Below are 18385 nucleotides of genomic sequence, written 5' to 3' on the forward strand. Positions count from 1 at the left end.
TCAGTTTGGCTTGTTTATTTCCTAAACCCATATGTAGGGCTTTCTTCATGCCAAGCATTGTTGTAAGTGATTTACTTCATTAGCTAATTTTATCCTCATATGATGCTATGAGGTAGGTACCAAGGAAGCCCTTATCTTCTCTTTTTCAGATTCTTTTCCTGTATACATCATTACAGAGTATTGAGTAGAGTTCCCTGTGCTATATAGTAGGTCCTTATTAGTATCTATCTTATACACAGTAGTGTGTAAATGTCAATTCCAATCTTCCAATTTACCCCTCCCCCTCCCCTGTCCCATAACCATAAGTTTATTTTTTATATCTGTAACTCTGCTTCTGTTTTCTAGATAAGTTCTTTTGTAGTCTTTTTAAAGATTCCACATATAAATGATATCATGTGATATTTGTCTGTCTTACTTCACTCAGTATAACAGTCTCTAGGTCAATCCGCGTTGTTGCAAATGGCATTTCATTCTTTTTGTTTATGGCTGAGTAATTTTCCATTATATGTATGTACTGCATCTTCTTTATCCATTCATCTGTTGATGGAGACTTAGGTTGCTTCCATGTCCTGGATGGAATGTAAATAGTGCTCCAATGAACAATGGGATGCATGTTATCTTTTCCTGTTATGGTTTTCTGTGGGTATATGCCCACGAGTAGGATTGCTGTTCCCTGTGCTACACAGTAGGTCCTTATTAGTCATCTATGGTAGCTCTATTTGTTTTTAAGGAACCTCCACACTGTTCTCCAGAGTGGCTGCACAGCTCCTAGTTCTCTTATCACTTAAGAATTTGCAAGGACGTAGGAGCCCTGTACGGAGAAGGCGATGGCACCCCACTCCAGTACTCTTGCCTGGAAAATCCCATGGAGGAGCCTGGTGGGCTGCAGTCCATGGGGTTGCAAAGAGTTGGACACGACTGAGCGACTTCACTTTCAGTTTTCACTTTCATGCATTGGAGAAGGAAATGGCAACCCATTCCAGTGTTCTTGCCTGGAGAATCCCAGGGACGGGGGAGCCTGGTGTGCTGCTGTCTATGGGGTCGCACAGAGTCGGCCACGACTGATGCGACTTAGCAGCAGCAGCAGCAGCAGCCTGCACAGGGTACAGCCAATCTACAGACGCCAGGTTATGGTGAAGGAAAGTGTTGTGTTTATTGCAGGGCACAAACCAAAGAGTCCAGGGCAACTGGTGCTTAAAAGTCTCCCCCAACTCCTCAAAGTCTTTCAGGGAAAGATTTTTAAAGACAGGGTGAAGGCAGAGGAGGGACTTGGGGTGATCAGCTCATGGACATTCTTCTGATTGGTTACTGGTGAGGTAATCAGGAGTGACCATCTGGTTCCAACTGGTCTGGGGTTTATGTGCTTGTGGGCAGCATACTGGCTTCCCCGGGGGCTCAGCGGTAAACAAACTGCCTGTGATGCAGAAGGCGCAGGAGACCTGGGTTCAGTCCCTGGGTTGGGAAGATTCCCTGGAGGAAGGCATGGCAATCTGCTCCAATATTCTTGCCTGGGAAATCCCATGGACAAAGGAGCCTGGCCGACTACAATCCATGGGGTCACAAAGAGTCGGACACGACTGAAGTGACTGAGGTGCACACACGCAGGGGAGAATACAGTTAACTTCTTCCACCTATTGGGGGCTTTAGTATCTATAAAACAGCTCAAATGACGTGGCTCAGAATATTATCTTCAGCCTTTGAGGAGAAACTAAAAGGAAACTAAAGGTCCTTGACACTTTTTAATGGCTTAATGGCTAAAGTATTATTATTTTGTCTTGCTTGTCTGTTTCCCTTCCTTTCTGCATTTTCTCACTTCTCTGAATTTACTCTTTGGAACCTGGGGATGGGTCTTTCTTTACACAAGAGGCAGGCAGAGGACACTGTGGGAGTGGGGGGTCCGTTCTGGGAAGACTCCACAGGGTCTGGCTCACTTACAGTATCTCATTAGTTATCAACAGCATGTTCTTGAAAACTAATATTTGCCTGGCGTGCTGCAGTCCATGGGGTTGCAAAGAGTTGGACACGATTGAGCGACTGAACTGAACTGAATGACACTGATAGTCCTTTACATGCTTATTGGCCATTTGTATTTTTTAAAAATGAAGTTCAGGTTCATATTTTTTCCCTCTTGGCTTGTTCATCTTCTACTTACTGAATTGTAAGAGTTCTTTTTATTTTCTAGATGTAAGTCCCTTGTCAGCTATAGCAGATAGCTTTTACCCACTCCTCTTTGTTCAATTGAGGGGTATGAGAGGTGGTTGTAAGAATATAAACAGGCCATTATAACTGAGGAGAGAGATGATTGTGTTTTACACCAGCAAAGAAGTTTAGATGGAGCAAGGTGGATGGAATTAAAAAAAAAATCTTTAAGGGATTCTGGGTCTATCTGTTTTTCCCGTGTCTTCTGATTATTCTTAAATATGTCTAAAATATACAACCCTGAATTATGTCTGCTTGAATTAACTGCAGGAGAATGTCTCAGGAACCTTGGAGATGCTCTCTTTGGCTGTTCCTTTTCCTGAACCATGGAGTGGCAAGTTATAGCGTTCCAGACTCCCAGGGTAAGTCCCGAGGGAGGAGTCATCTGTCACGGTTTCCACACATCTCAGGGGATGGAGTGGGGTTAGGTCAGTTCAGGTATGTGGTGCTATGGAGTGTTCTGGGATGTGTGCATGCCTGTTGCCCTGTATGTGCCTGTATGTGTAGAATTTTCAGGGTTATTCTAAAAGGGTTTCTTAAACCAAGATTTCCTCACACTGGCACAAGTATAATAAAAATTCACTAAAAATTTCCTTCATGAGTAACCTTTTTTGGGGGCTCTTTTCTTAACACATCTGTATTTGTGAAGGTCATCCCATTCAATTCTGTTTTTATATTCAATGGCTTTGTTGCAGATTTGCACCCATTGTTGCAAAAGATGGCGGTGAGTATTCCATTTTCTTCTAAACAACATCCCCTCTGCTGAAACCGCCAACTCATGGATGTTAAACTTGATGTTATCTCTTTGCCTTTTAGGAAGAAATAATAGATGGAAGCTACCTGAATGGTAACGTTCCCCCGTCCCTGCTTGTTGTGTCTAAGAATTTCAAACAGGAGGTGCCTGTGATCTCTCTGGAATGATTCCTTTTTAAGTTGTCTTTTCATTTTATTTCCATTGTAGCATTGCTGGATCTCATACAGTTCCAAAGGTAACTCATCCTAAAGGGGAGGGGGAGGGATGGAATAGATTTTCTTAATGGAAGTCCCTTAACTGTAAAAACTACTATATACTCGTTTATCCAGTTTATCCAAAATTCATCCAATGCACAAGTGTTTTAGAATAGATACATTTGTTCCATACAGTTTTGGCCCCCTCTGCTAGGGATGGGGGAGCCTGGTGGGCTGCCGTCTATGGGGTTGCACAGAGTCGGACACGACTGAAGCGACTTAGCTGCAGCAGCAGCAGCAGCTGTAACACAAGAGGTAACATTTACTGAGTGCTTACTATGTAGCAGGTACTATTCTAAGTGCTTTATGCATAGAATACACATATAATCCTCCCAAACCTCAGCCTCCTCCCACCCAGGTAGGTCCTTTTGTTATCTCATTGGATAGAATAATGAAACTGAGGCCCAAGGAGGTGATTTAAGGTCACTCAGCTGGGAAGTGGTGAAGCTGGGGTGTGTATCCAGCAGCCTGGCCCCAGGGCTCACTGTCACTTTATTTTTTTAGACTGCTCTATCATTTTATTTTATTTGGCCACACCATGCGGCATGTGGGATCTTAGTTCCCTGACCAGGAATCGAACTGGTGCCACCTGCGATGGGAGTCTTAACCACTGGACAACCAGGAAAGTCCCTCACTGTCCCTTTATGTACTGTTAGATGCCACCCTGTGGAGCAGGGCACTACGTAGTGTTGTGGCAAGCAAGGTAAACATTAACAGACAATTCTAATATAACAAGTACTATGAAGGACAGATGGGAGACTTGGGGCCCCATGACAGGAGCATTCAATCATATTAAAGTGAAAGATCCCCATAAACACTCTTCTCCCTAAGGTAACTCCAGTTGACAGTATTGAATATATTCTTGCAGGCTAAAATTTTTTTATCTGTCTCTATCCATCTATCTAGCAGCGCCTATCTATCTATCTATAACATGAATGTAGTGATAAAAGGCCTTCTAATTGTTTAAGGCGGGAGAATTCATCCACTGCCAGCTACTCCATAAGAGCTGGAAGCCAAAGTCCCACTCATTCCCCTTTTCTGAGTGAGTGGCATTCCATTGAATGGGTATTACCACCTGTTGTTGGACATCTGAGTTGTTTTCAATTTTTGGCTGTTACGAATGAAGGTGTGCCTTTTCTGTGTGTTTGGCAATGTTTTAGCACTTTACATGTGTGGACAAATTTAATTCTCACAGTTAGCTATATTACATCGGAGAAGGCAATGGCACCCCACTCCAGTACTCTTGCCTGGAAAATCCCATGGGCAGCGGAGCCTGGTAGGCTGCAGTCCATGAGGTCGCTAAGAGTCGGACATGGCTGAGTGACTTCACTTTCACGTTTCACTTTCATGCATTGGAGAAGGAAATGGCAACCCACTCCAGTACTCTTGCCTGGAGAATCCCAGGGACGGGGGAGCCTGGTTGGCTTCCATCTATGGGATCGCACGGAGTTGGACATGACTGAAGTGACTTAGCAGCAGCTATATTACATAGAAAGGGAAACTGGGGCACAGGAAAACTCAGTAAATTGCCTGAGTCCACACAGTTGAGTGGTAGAGCCAGGATTCAATTCCAGGTTTTGAGCTAACAGTCTTAACTATGCTATTCCAGCCTCCCATGGTATACACAGCGTTTGTTTTGTAAATTTAATATAGTCGGGGGGCTTCCCTGGTGGCTCAGCTGGTAAAGAATCCACCCGCAGTGAGGGAGACCTGGGTGTGATCCCTGGGTTGGGAAGATCCCTGGAGGAAGGACACCTGTCCAAGTCCATCTGTTTGGATTGTTAATCTGAGTGGATTGTTACAGAATTTAGAATATAGCACACAGCTCTGAAACTGATTATTGTCTTTGAGAGACTGGTGTTTGGGTGGGTTCCTAATACTGGGAACTCCCCCACACTGTGCCAGGGCAACACATCGCCTTCCTCCAAGCACAGAGTTCCTAGCATCCTGGCCCACTCCCACTGTCCTCTCTGAACTTCCGTCCCCTGAGCTCTCAGCTAGCAGGGGGACTACCCATCTTAGCGGAACCTGTCATCATGACCTTCTCTGTCTGTCTTTGACTGAAGCTCCCAGGTGTGGACGTCAGACCTGTCCCACAGAGTCCTGGCCTATCTGAACTCACGGAACGTTGCCTTCACCATCCCCAGCCTGAAGGTGTGTATCTGAGACCCACCCCTGTGTTCCGCTCTCAGTGCACAGGGATTGCAAACTCAGGAGCCAGATGAGTTGGAGAACTGGTGGAGAGCTAGTCTTCACTTCCACAAAGAAACGTGTTCTGTCCATTTTATTTTGAAACGTGCTATAAGCTCTTCTGTCTTTCGTTTTGCTACTTTTGTTGGAGACGTGGTGTCTGTATAGGGTATAGGCTGAGCTGCTGTCTCTCAGCAAAGCCCCCTCAAATTACAGCAGTTCAGCCATGAAAGTAAAAGATGCTTACTCCTTGGAAGGAAAGTTATGGCCAACCTAGACAGCATATTAAAAAGCAGAGACATTACTTTGCCAACAAAGGTCCGTCTAGTCAAGGCTATGGTTTTTCCAGTGGTCATGTATGGATGTGAGAGTTGGACTGTGAAGAAAGCTGAGCGCCGAAGAATTGATGCTTTTGAACTGTGGTGTTGGAGAAGGCTCTTGAGAGTCCCTTGGCCTGCCAGGAGATCCTAAAGGAGATCAGTCCTGGGTGTTCATTGGAAGGAGTCATGCTGAAGCTGAAACTGCAATACTTTGGCCACCTCATGCAAAGAGTTGACTCACTGGAAAAGACCCTGATGCTGGGAGGGATTGGGGGCAGGAGGAAAAGGGGATGACAGAGGATGAGATGGCTGGATGGCATCACCGACTCGATGGACATGAGTTTGGGTGAACTTCGGGAGTTGTTGATGGACAGGGAAGCCTGGCGTGCTGCAATTCATGGGATTGCAAAGAGTCAGACACGACTGAGTGACTGAACTGAACTGAACGGAAACAATTTAGCTTATTTCTATTATATGTGATAGTCCAGGGCCAGGTGGGAAGTCCAGCGAGGAGAGGCAACTCTACCGCAAAAGGCCACCGGGGGACCCAGGTTCCTTCTGTCTTGCTGCTTTATCATCATCTAGGGAGTTGTTGCTTGTGTGGTTGAAATAACATATCCATTCTCCAACCCAGAGAGGGCGCCGTGGGAAAGAGGAAGTGAAGGGTCAACAGCCTCTCTTTAAGGATGTGACCTGCAGGTTGCATACTTCCTCCTGCTCACATTTCATTGGCTCACAGTCCACAGTCACATCTTACTGCAGAGGAGTAAGATGAGAGGCCTTGTACCCGGATAAAACTTGTGGGCTTCTGTTGCTAAAAGGAATTACAAGAGAGTGGATCTTTGGGTATAATTATCAGTCTCTCAACCGCAGGTCCAGGAAATATTTTTCTTCCCTTTAAATTCTACCATAAGCAAAACAGTAGCTCAAGTGCGTAAATAGATGGCGATGGATATTTACATTAGAGAACAATAGGGCATGGTGGAGAAGCAATGGCACCCCACTCCAGTACTCCTGCGTGGAAAACCCCATGGATGGAGGAGCCTGGTAGGCTGCAGTCCATAGGGTCACTAAGTCAGACACGACTGAGCAACTTCACTTTCACTTTTCACTTTCATGCATTGGTGAAGGAAATGGCAACCCACTCCGGTGTTCTTGCCTGGAGAATCCCAGGGACCGGGGAGCCTGGTGGGCTGCAGTCCATGGGGTTGCATAGAGTTGGACACGACTGAAGCGACTTAGCAGCAGCAGCAGCAGCAGCAGCAGGGCATGGTAGGAACTGCAGTGAGTTGGCCAGCCTGTACCTCATTAGCGTAATTAGTAGATGGGGTGCAATGTTGTGCCTTTACCAATACTCTGTGAAGAGCACAGAAAACCGAAAGAACATTCTTTCTGAATTCAAAGACTGTTACCTGATTCGGCAAAGAGGCCACATCACTTATGAATGAAGTCCTGACATACGTCTTTGTTGTTTCAACTTTTACTGACTTTATGGTGAAGATGAACATTCATGTGAGAGCTACGCTGAGATTGCTGGTTGTTAACCACTTACAGCCACTAGATGGAGGTGGCTGGTGGCCTCACGGCATCTGCTTTCTTCGTCTTGTTCATCAGTCTGTGTAATCTCTAAGGAAGTGGTGCTTGCCCTTTTCTCTCTAGCAGTAGGGCTCCTCGTGAAATGTGTATATTTTAACCTGATTTGAGCTATACTCCCTCTCTTCCTGTTTGTATATTCATTTATTCGTTCAGTACCTACTCATTCAGCCCCTAGTCTCTGCCAGGCACAGTTGTAGACACTGGAGACTCAGAACAGGCAGTCACCTTACCACCCATGTGGGCTTTTCATTCTAGAGGGAGAGACATTGAGTAAACAGTTCTTCAACTCATTCAAGACAGAGGATAATGGCTGGCGCTGACTGAGAACACTTTACATACTCATTTACTCCTTGTGATATAGGATTAATCCTTACTTACATAGTAAGTTTGACTCTTGTCCCTACTTTTCAGCTGAGAAAACTGAGACCTGGAGATACTGTTGCCCATTTGTCAAAACTCAGGAATCTCAGTTAAATTTGACTTGCAGATTAATAACAAATACATTTTTAGTATAAGTACGTCCCATGCGATATTTGGGATATACTTATGCTAAAAATTATTAGTTGTTTATCTTTAATTCAAATGTAGCCGGGCATCCTGTATTTTATCTAGCAATCCTAGTTAAGGAACTTGCGTGAGGCTGCACAACTGGTAAGTGTCAAGGTGGGGATTTGCACATGGGTTGTCTGGTTCTGCCATAAGGGTGGTGTCATCTGCGTATCTGGGGTTACTGATATTTCTCCCGGCAATCTTGATTCCAGCTTGTGCTTCATCCGGCCCAGCGTTTCTCATGATGTACTCTGCATATAAGTTAAATAAGCAGGGTGACAATATACAGCCTTGACATACTCCTTTTCCTATTTGGAACCAGTCTGTTGTTCCATGTCCTGAACTGTCTGGTTCTAGAGCTTACCTTTTGTCCATGATGCTTTGCTGCCTTTCCAGAGCATTTTTATTTAAGGAAGATTTAGAAAATAGCTCTCCAGATAGCAGAGGAAATCTCCTCTAGGAGAAACTGCTGGCCTCTGCTCCTTACCCTGGAGGGGATGCATAGCCAGTTCATGCTGCCTGAATGTTGCTCCTGTGCAGAGGGTTTGGAGCATGGCAGAGGGTTTGAAGCATGGCAGGGGGTTTGAGCAGTGACCATCTGGGCATAGTAAAATATCTGGGTAGAGGTCAGCTGCTCTGGACTTGAAACCTCAATTGCCTGCAGGGACCAGGCAGCTATGGGATAATCGGCTACCTGGAGGGTGGTGATCAGGAAGAGTAATTACAGTGAGCGACTGCCCCTTGGCCTGTTGATTATTACACAGAAGGGGATATGTATCCAGCATTGCCACATCTTTGTGGATTTTTGTGAGGAATTTCCTGAATTTTAAATGTTGGCAGCTCATTAAAAATTTTGGAGCCAACTCAGCCAAACGCGTGCAGGCTGCCAGCTTGCAGTCCCTGCAGGGAATTAGGTGGCTTGGCTGGGTGCTGGCGGTATGCTCCTGTCCTGTCCTCACTGACTCGCCCAGCATTCCATGTCCAGGCAGCCATGGAAAACCTCCTGGAGCAGCGTTTGTACCAGCCCCAGAAGCTGCTGGAGGACCTGAGGGGGACAGATGCTCAACAGTTCCACACCGCCATGAAATACCTCTTAGAAGACAAGAAGGACCGTCTGGTGAGGCTTTCTTGGCATCCTGGGAGTGGGGCAAGTCCAGGGCATTCAACTTGGTGCTTGTCAAGTTGAATGTAATTGAGCCTCATTCTGGCCTTTCTTCATTTCCTCCCTGAAAACTCCTTGGGACCTAGATTTTCTGTCTTACTTCCTCCAGAGTTCAAATGAAGTGCCTTATAATTCATATTCTTATGGTAACTCAGATGGTAAAGAATCCACCTGCTATACAGGAGACTTGGGTTCGATCCCGGGGTTGGGCAGATCCCTTGGAGAAGGGAAAGGCAACCCAATCCAGTATTCTTGTCTGGAGAAGCCTGTGAACAGAGGAGCCTGGTGGGCTACAGTCCATGGGGTCATAAAGAGTTGGACATGACTGAGAAACTGACACTTTATAAGTACTAAGAAATGAGGGGTGCCCAGACCAGCCAGTGTAGAAACTGGCAAGACAGCTCAGTGGGCTGTGCAGCTGGAGCTCTCCCAGCTCACTGCAGCTCTGAACCCTCAGGAATGCCACCTGTACACAGTCACACTCTGTCCAGGATCCTGGCCTAAGCCTTACCAAGATACTGGTCCTGGTTTGGGGGGATTCTGAAACCTCAAATGAACAGAACTTTCTTCTTTTCTAGTAGGTATAGTCCTTCCTCAATTTCAGTTCTGTAAAAAAATGCTTTGTAGTTAAAAGCAGTCTGAGGAAGGCTGGTATAAAAATATTTTGATAAAAAAAAAAGTATTGTAAAGGCACAGTTGTGGCAGTCAGCTTTTTGAAAGTAACTTGTGAAGCATTTACCATATCCTAAATTTGCACTCTTTGCAGACTTGTGCACATATGCTCTGCTTTCAGAATAAATTTGCAAATTATACACAAAAAGGAGGAAGCTTTTTAATATAGATATTGCATTTATAAATGATCTGTATTAGAATATCGGAGAAGGCAATGGCACCCCACTCCAGTACTCTTGCCTGGAAGATCCCATGGACGGAGGAGCCTGGTGGGCTCCAGTCCATGGGGTCGCTAGGAGTCGGACACGACTGAGCGACTTCACTTTCACTTTTCACTTTCATGCATTGGAGAAGGAAATGGCAACCCACTCCAGTATTCTTGCCTGGAAGATTCCATGGACAGAGGAGCCTGATGGGCTATGGTCCATGGGGTCTCAAAGAGTTGGACACGACTGAAGCGACTTAGCAGCAGTATTAGAATATAAAAATCTCCAGTTATATTCAATTACTACCCATGTTGTACAACAGGTACCTTCTATTTTAGTTATTAACAAAAGGCTACACAACACACACACACACGAAGAAATGAGGGGTACTGAGGAGTCCCAATAATTTGGCTTCATAAATACCCATGAATGATTACTATGTACCAGGAGACACTGGGTTCCGAGATGAAAGGCTGTCTCTGCCCTCAAGGAGCTTATGGTCCAGAGGAGACAAAAACAGAAACAGGTAATTTTCACAAAATAAGGTTGGCTATGTAAGAGCAAAGCAAGGCCTCTGAGACACAGAGAGTCACTGGGAATCAGAAAGGTGAGGTTTAGAGTTTTTCAGAGACAGTTGAAAGTGGAGCAGCATTTTCCCAAGGGAATTGAAGCATTTAAACATTTTACTAATCATAAATTAATTTCAATATCTGTTATTAAAACACACATCAAAACTGTGAGTTTGATGGAGATGTAATTTTTCCTTTTGAAATGAATTTAAGTTTTAAGAAGTCAGTTTAAAGTAAAAAATAAACTAAATAATTGTAAAGGTGATGAAAGATACAGCAAAAATGAGGATGGTGGCCTATGAAAATGGTCTGGATTAATGTTTATTGAGGATTTACCATGTGTCAGGTATTATCCTGAGGGAATGATCAGTGAGCTGTTTCTGTAGAGGGCCTGATAAGAAATATTTCAGGCTTTGTAGGCCTTACAGTCTCTGTCACAACTACTAAACTCTGTGGTTGTAGTGTCAAAGTAGATGACAAGTAAATGAATGGATCTGGACGTGTGCCTATAAAACTTTATTTACAGGAACAGGCGGTAGGCTGAATTGGGCCTGTGGGCCATATTTGCCAACACTCTTCTAAAGGTTTAACAAGCCAGGACCTTCTGAAATAAGGATAACTAGAATCTTACCATTTCAATATTCAGATGAGGAAACAGGCTTGGAGAGGTTGAGTAAGTAACTTCAGGTTACACAGCTTGAAAGTGGCAAATCTGAGGTAAGAACCTGGGTTCCTGACTCTTAGCTGTGAGCCCGTGGCAAGGCCCGCAGGCTCCTTCTCAGAATAAGGTGTTAACATCTATACAATGAAATACAAAGGATGATCAAGGAAGTTGATTCTATTGAAAGACATTTATCAAAATACTTAAGACTAAGTTGGGGGTCAGTAATTCTTGAATACTTTCAATAGTAAGGTTTAGTGGTTGGTCTAATAGCTTCTGTAATTTTGAGGAAATGTTGAGTGTAAGCGAGATTTCCAGTCATTTGCAACAACGGTAGTGAGTTATGAAAGTGTTTGTGATTTTTAGTGATGATACATCAATGCTTCTTGTTGGTTCAAAGCCACCTTGCTGGCTCGCTGCCTATGTTCATCCTTGAAGGAGACGGTGGGGGTCAGTTCCACAGCCGTGAAAGGGAGGATGCGATTCCCTCCACTCCCCACCCCTAATACAATCCACAGACCCCTAATACTCTCCACAGACCCCTGCCTCAGAACCCCCAAGTTACACGCGTCACCATTGCACTGTTTGGCCCCAGTTGGCAATGGCGGAAGTTAGGAAACTTGTAAACATGGTTAGATGAGTGGGCTTGGATTCAGTACCCTTGTTTCAGATCCCAGCTTTGTGCGCCTTTGGGCAGGTTGTCTAATCTCGCTTCTTGTCACCTGTGATAGTGAGTTAATTATAGCATGTAATGTTTGCTGAGCGTTCACTAGGTACCAAGCACTCTCCATTCATTAAATCTCATTCGGTTTTTGTAAATCTAGGAGATAGGCACTGATTTTTATCTTCATTCGAGAGGAAGACACTGAGACTTAAAAAGGATAAGTGACTTACGCAGGGACACACACATATAAGTCAAGGGCCTGGGTTTTGAACCTAGGAATATCTGACCCTCAGGCCTGTGGGTCTCAACCTATAAGACTGTTGTGAGAATAACAGGAGACTATACATGGCTGGTCCATGCTTGGCACAGTGCCTGGCGTGTAGTCCATACTCAGTAAATTGTGGTTATTTTTGGAGGGTATGTTGGGTGAAGGACAGAGTTGTGAACAGTCAAATTTTGCTTAAACTCTGTCAGCGTTCCTGGGGTCTGAGGTCCAAAGGATTCATTCATTCATCCTAACACATTATTTCTCAACATCTTCTGCATACCAGGAATCCCACTGGGCACATGGCATGGGCCTCAGCACTTTCCTGGCTCAGCCTCATCTATAGACTGAAATCAGATGCCAGGGCTCCGCCAGAGCCCAGTGAAAGCAGACTCTATGGTGATGCTGGGGATCATCTCCCTAGTCGTTCTTATGTACAGTCAGGGTTGAGGTCCACTGGCTTAGAGGAAAGATAGGTTTGTAAGCATTTCTAATCACGGAGTTTGGTTCAGGATGCTCTTGGAAGCCCAGAGTGGAGGGAGGTTTGATTTGACCAAAGTAGGACATCAGAGAAGACTTCACTGATTCAGTGATGACTGACCTTGACCTGAAAGAATCAGCTGGAATTCGCTGAGACAAGGAGGTGGGGATTCCAGCGAGAGCAAGGGCCTGAGGTGTGACAGTCATGATGTATCCGGAGAAGGAAAAGGTATTCTGTAAGTGACAGAAAAGTCTAGCATATTTGACATAGCAGCATAGTGCTTAATAGTGGTCCTGAATTTCACCTCTGCTGCTAAGCGTGGTCTCTCCCAGTGTTTGCAGATTGAGAGGCAACGCTGACTTCTGTCACTGCTTTAGGAGCTGGATGACATCGTTATTGACTTGGGAGAGGTTCGGAAACAAGCCTTGCAAAGCCCAGGTGTGAACCGCAGCCTGTTTATCATCACGCTGGAGAGGTGTTTCCAAGTGCTGAACCCCCTGGACTGTGTGGAGATCCTGGGCAGGGTGCTGAGGGGGTCCTCAGGCCGCTTTCTCCAGCCGGACATCACAGAGATGCTCCCGCGCGACCTGCGTGAAGATGCCTTCAAGAACCTGTGAGTATCCTCCCCGCAACCCGCTGACTCCACTCGCTGCCCCTCAGAGTCTATCCTGAGGTCAAGAAGATAACACATGAGGGAGGGGAGAAGGCAGGTGAGGACAGGTTAATATTCAAGGTCAGCTTAGAGATGGCTCGATTAAAACAGTCTCCCACGTTTTAGTCATTCTGGTATCATCCTCATAATTTTTGCCATATTTGTATACTGCCTGTATTATTGTTTATTTCATGTATTTAAAAAATAGTGATTCATTCTATTTGCTTAAAATATCTATATTAAAAGTAAAAAATGATACATGCTGCTGTATATAAAAGAAATAACCAACAAGGACCTACTGTATAGCACAGAGAACTAGATTCAAATTTGGTAACAATCTATAAGGGGAATGAATCTGAAAAAAATAGATATATATGTATGTATAACTGAATCACTTTGCTGTACACTTGAAACTAAGGTAACATTTTAAATCAACTATACTTGAATAAAATTAAATAAATTTTTAAAAAGTAAATATGGTATAGTTACTGTAAATGGGAAACCAGTATCATTTGTATTTGTTGTTGTCTAATCACTGTCATGTAAGGAATCATAAAAATAAATACAACAGCAATTTTAAAAGTGTCATTAAATCTTAGCTGGATATGTTGCTCTGAGCTTGGGACCTGTTCTCAGGTAAAAAAGGAGCTGAGTGTGTGTTGAAGACTCCCTAGCGCTAAATTGAGATTTTCTCCTTGAGAGGCAGCAGACTGACCGAACACGGTTGGATCCAGGAGCTCAAATTACACCATCAGCAACGCCTCGGTTTTTTAATCTCTCAGCTCTGCCCTCCTCTGCGTTGGCCTTGCTCCCAGGCAAGCTCTCTCCACAACGGAATGTGGGTAGTTCCAGGCCCCTCCTCAGAGTGCCTGGTCCAGAGGACTTTCCCAGCAGTTCCAAGCAGAGTCCTAGACCTGATTCTCATTGGTCCAGACTAGGTCATGTGCCCATTCTTGAGCCGATGACTGTGGCCAATGGGATCTGGTGAGATGAATGGCTTGCATGTGGCTCACAGTTCCACCCAAACCACATGGATGTGAGAGAAACATCATTTTCCCAAGAAAAACTGAGGTGCTGTTATGACAAGAGAGGGGGTGGATGCTTGACAGTCAAAACTCAGATGTCCAGCACAGAAACAGAAAGCCTGAATAAGAGCCCGGGGAAAGATTTCAGGCCCTACAGAGAGAAAGACAACAGAACAATACAGGTATAACACTGCATGACAGCGGGTTCTCATCATCACTGGGGAGTCTAGAATATGCCATTTCCTGTTTCCCGATGAGCATCATTTAATCCAACCTCTTCTTTCCCAGATGAAGAAACTGAGGCCCAACAAGGGGACGGTATACCTGAAGTGACCCCATAGGGCTTGACTTAATCTGAACTCAAGCCAGTTCTCCTGAACCTCAGTTTTGCCTTCTTCTTACTCTGCCTTTCTGCTTGTGAGGATGATGTCATTAACCCCATTCCCATTTTTCAAATGGGAAAACTGAGGCACAGTGAGATTGAATAACTTGACCTAGATCATGATAGAGCATTGTTACAAATGGGCAAGCTTTCCCTTAAATGATGGTTGTCATTTTTTCAGAATTACTGAATATAGCTATCTCCTGTCCCTTTCACCCCTGCTGCTGTTATGAAAATCAAAACAACAACTGAAAGAGAAAGAGAGAAAGAAGAGGAAGAGGAAGAACCGGAATAAGAGGAGAAAGAGGAAGAAAAACAAGAAGGAGGAGGAGGAGGAAGGGTGAGGAGAAAAAGAAGAAAAGAAAGATACAGAGAGAAGACCCTACGATGGATTGAAAGTTTGCCTCTTCACATATGAAGTGACTGGGAGAGTGGCAGGGACCAACCTTAAGCTTAGGAAAGGTTGGCGAATTGCTCATTTGGTGAATTGATTTTCAGTGGTGGGTGGAATTGAGCAAAGTCTTCCGAGATGAAGAGACTCAACTGTTTTGCCAGGATGAACCAGAGGGGTGATCAGTGCCAAATGCTGAAAGGTCAACTCAGATTGGACCAAATGGAACTTCTGGCTGCGGTGACAAGGAGGTCATTTGGGATTTGGGCCACAGGGAGTAATGTGACAGTGGGGAAACCAGATGACCATGACTTAAAAAGTGACCAAGACACTTTATAGCCACAGGATGTCTGAAACTGAAATGTCAGATACTAACAAGTGTTGACAAGGAGGTGGAGAAATCAGGACCTTCAGACACTGTTGGTGAGAAAGTAAAACAGTGTAGCTACTTTGGAAAGCAGTCTGGCAGTTCCTCAAAAGACTAAGTATAAAGTTGTGATTTGACCCAGAAATTCCACTTCTAGGTCTACACCCAAGGAAAATGAAGCATGTTACATAAACACTTGTACATGAATAATTATAGCAGCATTATTCATAATAGGCAAAAGGTGGAAATAGCCCAACTGATGAGCAGATAAAGGAAATTTGGTATATTTGTACAACAGAATACAATTTGACCATCAAACAAAGTACTAATACATGTCCCAACATGCATGAACCTTGAAAACATCATGCCATGTGAAAGAGGCCAGATACAAGTGTGACATATTGTATGACTGCATTTATCTGAAATATCCAGGAGAGGAAAATCTATAGAGACAGAAAGTAGATTAGTGGTTTCTAAGAGATGGGGTCACTGGAGATTCAGGGGTGATAGATAAGAGTACAGGGTTCCTTTTTGAGGCACTAAATGGGTTCTAAAATGGATTGTAGTGATGGTTGTACAAGTCCATGAATATATTAAAAATCACTGAGTTGTGTACTTTAAATGGACAAATTGTATGGTACACAAATTACAGCTTAATGAAAGTGTTATTAAAAAAATAATGACCAGGTGGTTGGGAAATGGAGATCAGTCTTTGGCAGATATTTAAATGTGATGGAAAGAGGAAAATGGGAAAACAGCTACAGATAGCAAGGGGAGCGGGAAAGGCTTTTAACCAATGACGGCTTTGTGTGCATTTGCTGTTTGGACCCTGCCTGCAGGCCTGCATCTGTTTGTTCCTTAACTGATACCCGTGTTTGCATCGTTTAGGTCTGCGTTGTTCAAAGATCTCTATGACCAGACCTCGGCCCACGCCCAGAGGGCTGTCTACTGCTGGATGACTGGGGTTCTGAAGACATCCTCCAATGTGACTGGTGAGCCCAGGCCTTGAGGTGGGAACACTTTTTAGGCGGAGTCCATCCTTAAGCATGGTGGTGCTTCATCTCTATAAATAGGGATTTGATTTCATTGTCGCTTAAGACATTTACCTCTCTAGGCTTCCAAAAAGAACGTGATGTGGCTTGTGGGAAAACACACATACCCCATCTCATCAGTGCATTTTTCACATGTTGAAGTCTCTGAAGTAACAATCATCTGTATCTTAGAATCAAAGATGTGTCCTAGGTTCTTAGGAAATAATAACAAGTTTACAAGTTCAAAATCTGTGTTAAAAATCTATATCAAAATGGGACAATATAGTTCTTTTAAAGAAAATCTAGATAGTAAAGCCCAGAAATTCAGCACTAAGCTTCCTGGCAACCAAAGCAGAAATAGGCCAGGATTTATTTGACAGGTGTTTATTTTTTTTTGTAAATTAATTAATTAATTCTAATTGGAGGCTAATTACTTTACAATATTGTAGTGGTTTTTGCCATACATTGACATGAATCAGCCATGGGTGTACTAACAGATGTTTATTGAAAAAAAAAAAAAACTGTTTTCTAGAATAGTCAAATTCATAGAGATGGAAAGTAGAGTGGTAGTTGCCGGGGGTTGGAAGAGGAAGGAATGGAGAGTATGGAGAGTTACTATTTATTTTATTTATTTCATTTTGTTTATTGGCTGTGTCGAGTGGCTTGTGGGATCTTAGTTCCCTGACCAGGGATTGAACCCCAGGCCCACGGCAGTGACAGTGCCGAGTCCTAGCCACTGGACCACCAGGGAATTCCCAGAGTTGCTGTTTAATGGGTACAGAGTTTCAGTTTTGCAAGATGAAAAAGTTCTGGAAATGGATGGTGGTGCTGGTTGCCCAGCAAAGTGAATATACTTAATGGCACTGAACTGTGTACTTAAAAATGATTCAGATGGTAAATTTTATGTTATGTGTATTTTACTACAATTGAAAAAAAAAAAGAAGACAAGAATAGCGATGCGGATTAGTAATGCAAACAGTTTCACAGATAATGTCAACTTGTTGAATCTTTAATGTTAGTAATGTACACAGAATAAACTCAACACCTAAAAAGAGCCCATTGGACTTACCTGGTGGTCCGGTGGTTGGGATTCCACCTTCCAGCGCAGGAGGCACAGGTTCATTTCTTGGTCGGGGAACGAAGATTGCACATGCCATAGGGTGTGGCCAATGGATGCGATAGGGTGTGATTTTTTTAAAAATCACATTTATTTTAAAAAAAGCCTACTATGTGTCAGCCACTGGAGATACAGAGGAACAGAAGACAGGTCTTTGCTTTACGGAGCTATAGTTTTATTGTGGGTGAGAAGGTGGAGAAAACTTTTAGGCAAGTAAATAAAAAGAATAGAGGGAGAGAGAGAGAATACTGATACGAGTAACAGCTCTGCAGAAAATAAAATCGGTCAATGCCATGGAGAGGGTTACTGCTTTAGACTAGAACAGGACTTGGCCACGGTTTTCTGTAAAGGGCCAGAGTAAATGTTTTAGGCTTTGTGGGTGTAACAGAAAAGCAGCCTTAGACAGCAAGTAAGTAGGTGTAGCTGTAACCGAAGAAAGCCTTATTTACAGATACTGATGTGTGAATTTCATGTAATTTTCAAGTGTCACAAAATATTCTTCTTTTGATTTTCCCGGACGGGGATGCCTGGTGGGCTGCTGTCTATGGGGTTGCACAGAGTCGGACACTACTGAAGCGACTTAGCACTAGCAGTAGCAGCAGCAACCATTAAAAAATGAAAAAGCCAAGCTAAAGTCTGTGCAAAAAGAGATGCTGGGTGGGTTTGGCCCACAGGCTGTAGTTTCTGACCCCCAGATTAAGGAGTCAGAGAAGAGCTCTTTGCGCATGCGACATTTGGTTTGAAACCAAAATGAGAAATGGCATCAGACGTGTGAGGCTCTGGAGGAAAAGTATTCCAGGCAGGGGAAGCAGCAGATAAAAGGCCCTGAGGTGGAAGTGAGCCTGTGTATATGGGGGAGACAGGGAGAGCCAGTGCGT

The 18385-nt window shown here is 44.0% G+C and overlaps 1 protein-coding gene and 1 non-coding gene across 2 annotated transcripts in view; one reads left to right on the top strand and one right to left on the bottom strand.

Annotated features, from left to right (window-relative positions):
- Positions 1–536: 536 nt before the first annotated feature.
- OTOA (otoancorin) overlaps positions 537–18385 on the top strand; it is a 71891-nt gene continuing 54042 nt past the window's right edge. Inside the window, exons 1-8 of the mRNA XM_061401408.1 lie at positions 537–2561; positions 2895–2923; positions 3016–3046; positions 3161–3188; positions 5274–5361; positions 8848–8979; positions 12920–13155; positions 16248–16351. Coding sequence (XP_061257392.1) covers positions 2474–2561; positions 2895–2923; positions 3016–3046; positions 3161–3188; positions 5274–5361; positions 8848–8979; positions 12920–13155; positions 16248–16351 — 736 coding nt within the window. The 5' untranslated portion in view covers positions 537–2473. The remainder of the gene's footprint in view (positions 2562–2894; positions 2924–3015; positions 3047–3160; positions 3189–5273; positions 5362–8847; positions 8980–12919; positions 13156–16247; positions 16352–18385) is intronic.
- Positions 17068–17141, bottom strand: TRNAD-GUC (transfer RNA aspartic acid (anticodon GUC)). Its single transcript has one exon. It is a non-coding gene; the product is annotated as a tRNA-Asp (tRNA).

Source organism: Bos javanicus, chromosome 25 (assembly GCF_032452875.1).
Source record: "Bos javanicus breed banteng chromosome 25, ARS-OSU_banteng_1.0, whole genome shotgun sequence".
Taxonomy (NCBI): Eukaryota; Metazoa; Chordata; class Mammalia; order Artiodactyla; family Bovidae; genus Bos; species Bos javanicus.